Below are 7,500 nucleotides of genomic sequence, written 5' to 3'. Positions count from 1 at the left end.
GGGGGTGCTCGAGCGTGGGAGCCGAGAGACTGGAGAGCGCTCTTTTAGTTTTGTTTTATTTTGCATCAGTTAAAGTAATAATGACGATAATGATAATAATAATGACGGTAATAATAATAATAATGACGGTAATAATAATAATAATGGCGATAAGGACAATAATACTGACAATAATAATGATAATGATGATAATCATAATGATGATAATAGCAGTAACAAAAATAATAAAGGTCATAGCAATATTAATATAAATAACAATAACAGTAATACCAATCATTGCTGGTATCATCATCATAATCATTTTCATATTGTTACTACCATCATAATCATTACCATCATCATTGTCATTACCATTACCATTGTCATTAGGCGAACTGCTTCACCAAACCTCGAACTCGCGGAAGCCTTAACTCACCTGGACGCGGGTGAAGGAGGTGCGAGGCTTCTTCCGCTTCGGGGGCGTCCTGCTCTGGTAGGGGTGGCCGACGCGGCGGGTGAGCGGGAAGGGCCCTGGCGGGAGAAGAAATGGGTTTGTTAATATGGGTGATTTGGGTCGGATAAAAAAACAAAAACATATATACACATATTTTTAATGCAAATGAGTTAAATGTGTGCAGATGGGTTTCTTATATATAATACATCATTTTTTTTTTGGGGGGGGGGGGGCTGGCATTGTATTAAACCGAATAAAGCGTCGACTATATTTGATATGGGGTTTATTTTTGATAATTCTACTTTTGTCGTTATTTCTAAGAATTATACAATTCTCATCTCCCTAATCAATGAAGGGAAGCGTAAAAATTGACTTTAGAAGCAGCAGCGCACCGCAAGCAATGGCGCGCATCGGGCAGCCCACAAGCGGATGCATTTCGATTGCCACAGTGACTCACGCCCACGCCGATGTCCACGGGCGTGATCTCAACAAAGGGCCGCGTGGTGGGATATGGCTTGTGTCTAGACTGCGCGAAGTTCATGAAAATATTTAGATGAAGCTTTCACTCAGCGCCTCTTAAAGCGATTCCATGACGAGAGTTTGCGGTTCTTGCAAGTGTTGGTGAAATATACATAAAGGGTAAACAGTGGGAGTTTTCTGTGTATGTGCGCATTTGTATATATACGTTTACATCAGAGGTCTGTAATGTAAACGAATATATATGTGTTTGTGTGTTGCGTCATCGGGTTTTCGGAGAAAGAACCAGAAAGGTTTGCAAGCCTACGGTAAACACAGAAAAGCATAACTATTAATAACATAATCTGCATTAAAAATCGCCGAGCGCTACAAAGTAACTAATATCAAACAAGAGATTTATGAAAACAAACACCGCTTTGAACAACCGACGGGAATACGAGATCGCTAAGACCTCGAAATACGGCAGCATTAGCCGTTCCGTATCCGGCGGGACGCTCGACTCACGCCATGCCGTGAGAACTCGCCGTCAGCGGACCGGCGGCGGACGGCGAGGCAGACCCGGGCCCGACTTGCGACTTACGGGCCGCGGACACACACGCCCTCGCCCGACTGACTGACTGATTGCTCGGGCTCGATGGGCGGCCTCGGGAGGGCGACCGACGGGCCGAGGGCGCCGGGAGGAACCAGAGACGCGGCTTGGGCTCGGACACGCGCGGGCGGGCGGGGATTTATATGCAAATGTGCGGACGCGGAGACACGAATATTGCCTGTTAACATGTGTGAAATGTGTGCGCATGCACCGGGGTGTAATTATTTACAAACATATGTCAACATGAGCGCGAATATTATATCTTGGCATGCAAGCATTCACACACACATATAATATATATATATATATATATATATATATATATATATATATAAATATATATAAATATATACACACATATACATATATATATATATACACATATATATACATATATACGTACACACACACACACACACACACACATATATATATATATATATATATATATATATATATATATATATATATATATATATATATATATATATATATATATTCATACACACATACATATTTGTGTGCGCGTGTGCATATGCATATCAATATATGTATACGTGTGTGTGTGTGCATTGATGTAAATATGCATATGTATATATATAGTATATTATATATATGCATGTATCATATATATATATCTATATGTATGTAAATATATATATATATATATATATATATATATATATATATATACACACACACATAAATACATACACATACACACATATGTATATGTATCATATATATATATATATATATATATATATATATATATATATATATATATATATATATATATATATATATATATATATATATATCACACCTATATATGTGTGTGTGTGCGCACATTAATACATACATGTGTATGCGTGTGAATAATGTAAATAATTCTTATTCAATCATAAGCACACTGTACACTGCAGCATGGTATATGCCCAGGGATCAGTTCTCGCTCCCGATGTGCCTTCGGACGAGCCTCGAGGAAGCCCTCAGACGAAGCCTCCGCCAGCGCGAGGGACGCCGCTGCCGCGAGTCGCTCTCCGCGTCCGGGCGGGAACGACAAACGAGCTCGGACGCCAAGAAAGGAGCGCGCTCGTAAGGGCCATTATCGCCTGCCGGAGGAGAGACGCGAAGCCCCGCCTCTGCCAACTTAAGGAAGCAGAAGGCCGCAGGACGAGAGTCGGGCAAAGTTCGCTTACGGAAAGCATTTTTTGCGTCTAATAAAGGGAGACGTGATTCAGCCTATATATAAAGCGTTTGCCATTTTGTCGTTCGCGGGAGAACACGAAGGTGGGCGTCGCTTTGCCTCCTCGATCATCACGCAATGCACAGCTGGAGCGGCGGGGCTGTTTACCATCGTGCTTTTAGGCTGATTAGCTGCGTAGAGGGAGCGAAGGGGTGGGGGAGGGGAGGCAGGGGGGGGGGAGGAACGGGACCCCTGGCTCTTTATTCCGACTTTTGTGGGATTGCGTTCTGACTTCGGAAAAGAGACGAGAAAACGTAGATGTGTTAATATCAACATCATTGCACATTTGGCATTACGTTTGATTCCGCCTCTGAGGGTGCCGACTATGTTTATCATTACTTATATATCAAGCTTCTTTATTTTTTTATCTGGTCTTTAACCCCAGTGTTCATCTTCTTCAGTTAGCGACGAGAAACAAGCCAATAAACAAAGCAGAACCGTGTGTTGGAGGGTGCCTGGTAGACCACTCCGTCCTGTGTTATGGTCGCAGTACCTCGCTACCACACACACCTTTTCCACGTAAGCCAGTCCTCAAGACCAAACTATCATTACGAACTTTGATATAATCGCTACAATTTAAGCTTATCAGACGCATCTCATCGTCTCCCTTCCTTCCCTTCCTGTTCTTCTATAGCCGCATTCGGTGTATAAATACGAATGCATGCGTGATAAAATTTAAAATGAAGGAGCGGCGAGTTGTTCCGCGTGGCGACACCCGGCAACGCGGACAAGGAGTGCAGACCCCATATTTTAGTAAGCCGGAGTTGCCAGTCACGAACAAGTTTCCCACACGCTTTCGTCATGTCTCACATGTCCTTTTCTTTCTCCCCGTTTCATGTTCCGCATTATAGGTGATTTCCGCGTGTACCTACAGTCGTTCGGGACACAGGGTAATCACCCACGAGCGGATTATCCAGCTCGTTGCGACTGGATAAATCCGAAACAAAGTGCGCGTTGGCGTCTCCGCGGGAGATCGAAAAACAGCGACAAATGGGCTATTAGAGGTTTGATTTCCTGTGAATATGATTGTCCTTGCGAGAAGCCATTTTATCGACTCGTCAGGGGTTATAGGAACGTAATGGGGTCCGTCAGTGTAGCCTCGTCTATAATCCTGGCTGTGTTGAGAGGAAAAGTAATCGTTATCCCCCCAAGAATTTCTCTCAAACGACCGAACAACGTATAATAGTGTTGTGAGCGCGAGTGTCATTTACATGCGGCTGTGGAAGCGGACGGCCCGGCCAGGTTGCACTCCTGATTGCCACTGTAACAATGTACAGGAACGACCGGCCGGCGCGGTAGGTTAAACCGCGGCTTTTCTGAAAGAATGTTCTCTCTAGTTCTCTCTATTTCCTTTTCATTAGCTTCCTTACTCTCTATCTATTCCCTCCTATTTGCCAAATTCTCAAAAAGAGACGCAAAAAACAAAACAAAAAACAAACATATATATACAACAAAAATATTTATCTGAAGCCATTTAGGACTTCAAAGGCGAGAGCGAGGTAACGCGTCGTAGCCTCGGGAAGGGAAGCCTGTATATTCCTCGGGTCGGAGAGTCACACTTGCTCCAGACCTCCCTATTATGCCTTTCCGAATACATTACCGAGTGTAAAAAAAACCGACCCGGCGACACCCAGTGCGTTGGCGGAACAAGCTGGAGGCCTTCGACGTGTACACAGGCCGAGTGGGAGTGTTGGTGTATCGCGCTGTATACCTACGGAATTCGCCGGCACCGTAATGTGAGCCGTAAGTAGGGAAGCTGTTTCAGTTTTGCGAACTTTGTGGTTGCACGCGCGGAGGGAAGGAGGGAGGGGGTAGAGAGGGAGAGGGGGAGAGGGAGAGAGGGAGAGGGAGAGAGGGAGAGGGAGACGGAGAGAGGGAGAGAGGGAGAGGGGGAGAGGGGGAGAGGGAGAGGGGGAGAGGGAGAGGGGGAGAGGGAGAGGAGAAGAGAGGGAGAGAAGGAGAGGGCGAGAGAGGGGGAGGGGGAGAGGGCGAGAGAGAGAGGGAGGGAGGGAGGGAAAGAGAGGGAGAAAGAGAGAGAGAGAGAGAGAGAGAGAGAGAGAGAGAGAGAGAGAGAGAGAGAGAGAGAGAGAGAGAGAGAGAGAGACGAACTAAAGAGAGACAGAGGGAGAGAAACGAACTAAAGAGAGAGAGAGCGAGAGAAACGAAAGAGAGAGAGAGAGAGAGAGAGAGAGAGAGAGAGAGAGAGAGAGAGAGAGAGAGAGAGAGAGAGAGAGAGAGAGAGAGAGAGAGAGAGAGAGAGAGAGAGAGAGAGAGAGAGGGAGAGAAACGAAAGAGAGAGAGAGAGAGAGAGAGAGAGAGAGAGAGAGAGAGAAAGAGAAAGAGAAAGAGAAAGAGAAAGAGAGAGAGAAAGAGAAAGAGAGAGAGAAAGAGAGAGAAACGAACTAAAGAGAGAGAGAGAGAGAGAAACGAACTAAAGAGAGAGAGAGAGAGAAACGAACTAAAGAGAGAGAGAGAGAGAGAGCAACAGAGACGCACCACCACCTACCCGCATCCCGCCTGCCCATCTGTGGCGCCGCTCGCTTGCATCCTTCCTCCAAACAGACAAAGCTCTCACATCTGTCCCGGTCACGTGTCCTCGGAGGCAACAGAAAACGTTTCGCGTGTCGGCGCATTTGTACAGTATTGTTTGATGCTTATCTTGTTAATTTTAGGATATGCTAAATTATGCAAATGAACCCCGGGCGTGTTTTTTTTTACTTAGCAATTGCCGGCGGCGTCGTGGAGCTTGGCGAGCGTGAAAATATTACACGACAAATACCTCGTAAAAATGCCTTAGTCAATTCCGGCGGTTGCGGGGGTGTGTGTTTTTCTTAATTCTATTTTCGTCTTCTTCCTTTTCGTTCTTATGAATAGATCGGCGGAGAGAGCACGCGTTCTTTTACATAAACATGATTTTTTTGAGGTTCTCACAACAAAAACATTATTATTGTCATTACTTTTTTTTTCTTTTCTTTTTGTTTTTGTTTTGTTTTTTAGTTCTCACGCCTCGAAGTGAATACGAAATAAGGAAATTAGGGGAGAGTGAGACGTTCGGTGGTCCCGTGTCCCCGACTCTCTACAGCTCATTTGCATACGAGTGTTGACTTCTTCGCCGCCGCCGCCGTCGCTCTCTCCGCGCGGCATCTCGCGATCTGACGCTTTTTTGAAGTGATATTTGCTTTGTTTTTTTTTCTTTTCGTGATTGGGGTTCCTTGTTATTATTGGCTTTGTTATTATTATGATTATTGTTGTTATGATTATTGTTGTAATGATTATCGTTATTATTATTAATACTATTATTGTTGAAGTTGTCATAATTGTTATTATCATTATTGTCATTTTCGGTCATCATTATAACGCATGCCGTTTTCTTAATCATCCAATCTAATTAATTCCGTTCATTTCATTGCTCAGTCACAAAAAAAGAGATCCTGATAATATGGAAGATAAAAAAAATAGATGGAAAAGATTAAAAAACATATCCTCTATTCAATTCGCGCTACATCCTCCATTTCATACAATTATCTCACTTTTCTCTCCCCACCATCTCATTCGCTCGCCATCCCCCCCCCCTCTCCCCCTTCACCCCTCGCCCCCCCCCCTCAATGTCCAAGAGTCACTCTCGCTCTTTTACCGTTTCATTCCACTCCATCGCCGGTTTCCTCTTGTGCGAGTCAGGTCCGGAGTTTTGCTTTTGTTTTCGTTATTCTTATTTTTTTTTATATGATTGTTTTATCATTAATTTTCGTTTTTTTTCTTTGCGCATCGATGTGAACTGCTTTTGTGTTGTGTGAAGGGATGTAAAAGCACAGCGTGTATGGACAATTACACACACACATGCACTCGCACACACACACACATATGCACAATATATATGTATATATATATATATATATATATATATATATATATATATATATATATATATATATATATATATGTGTGTGTGTGTGTGTGTGTGTGTGTGTGTGTGTGTGTGTGTGTGTGTGTGTGTGTGTGTGTGTGTGTGTGTGCATATATTTGTATATATGTTTGCATATGTATATATATATATATATATATATATATATATGTATATATTTATATATATGTATATTTATGTATATATATGTATATATATGTATATACATATATGTGTATGCATATATATATATATATATATATATATATATATATATATATATATATATATATATATATATATATATATATATATATATATACAGTCTTGAAGTATCCGGTCTAGATTTTAGTCCCTGATGATACAGCTGTTCGATGAATTTTTTATGCCAACATTTTGCACAATTAATGAAAATTACTTTTGGCTTGTCTTTATATGGCGATACTGATATTCACTTAAATTTTAACTTTGACATTTAGCGCTAGTAAGTTATGCTACATCAGGTAGAAATGACTATATGCTGAGAGGAATGGCTGAGTAGATTAGCATTGTCTACATAATTCATATACATTTGCTTTTATTTGTCGTTAACTTGTGTAAGTGTGCGTGTATGTGTGTTCAATTATGCTATGTAGTTAATGCTTGAGATTGAGAACATGAAATATGAGAAAAGGAATAATAGCGAAAGAGAAAAATGTGAGAGGGAAAAAAAGGAGGAAAAGAGAAAAAAAAATATGAGAGGAAAAAGACAAGAAATGAAAAGGAGAGAGAGAATTCAAAAAATGAGAGAGGAGGAAAGACAGAAGTAGAAAGTGGAAAAACAGAAAAAAAGAGTAAGAAGAGAACACAGA

The 7,500-nt window shown here is 42.0% G+C and overlaps 1 protein-coding gene across 1 annotated transcript in view; it reads right to left on the bottom strand.

The window, feature by feature from the left end:
- Positions 1–7,500, bottom strand: part of LOC113803808 (T-cell leukemia homeobox protein 2) — a 20,499-nt gene that overhangs the window by 1,717 nt on the left and 11,282 nt on the right. The window contains exon 2 of the mRNA XM_027354634.2: positions 416–510. Within this exon, the coding sequence (XP_027210435.2) occupies positions 416–510 (95 nt within the window). The remainder of the gene's footprint in view (positions 1–415; positions 511–7,500) is intronic.

This window comes from Penaeus vannamei, chromosome 1 (assembly GCF_042767895.1).
Source record: "Penaeus vannamei isolate JL-2024 chromosome 1, ASM4276789v1, whole genome shotgun sequence".
Taxonomy (NCBI): Eukaryota; Metazoa; Arthropoda; class Malacostraca; order Decapoda; family Penaeidae; genus Penaeus; species Penaeus vannamei.
This window is presented reverse-complemented; position numbering and strand designations above follow the sequence as displayed.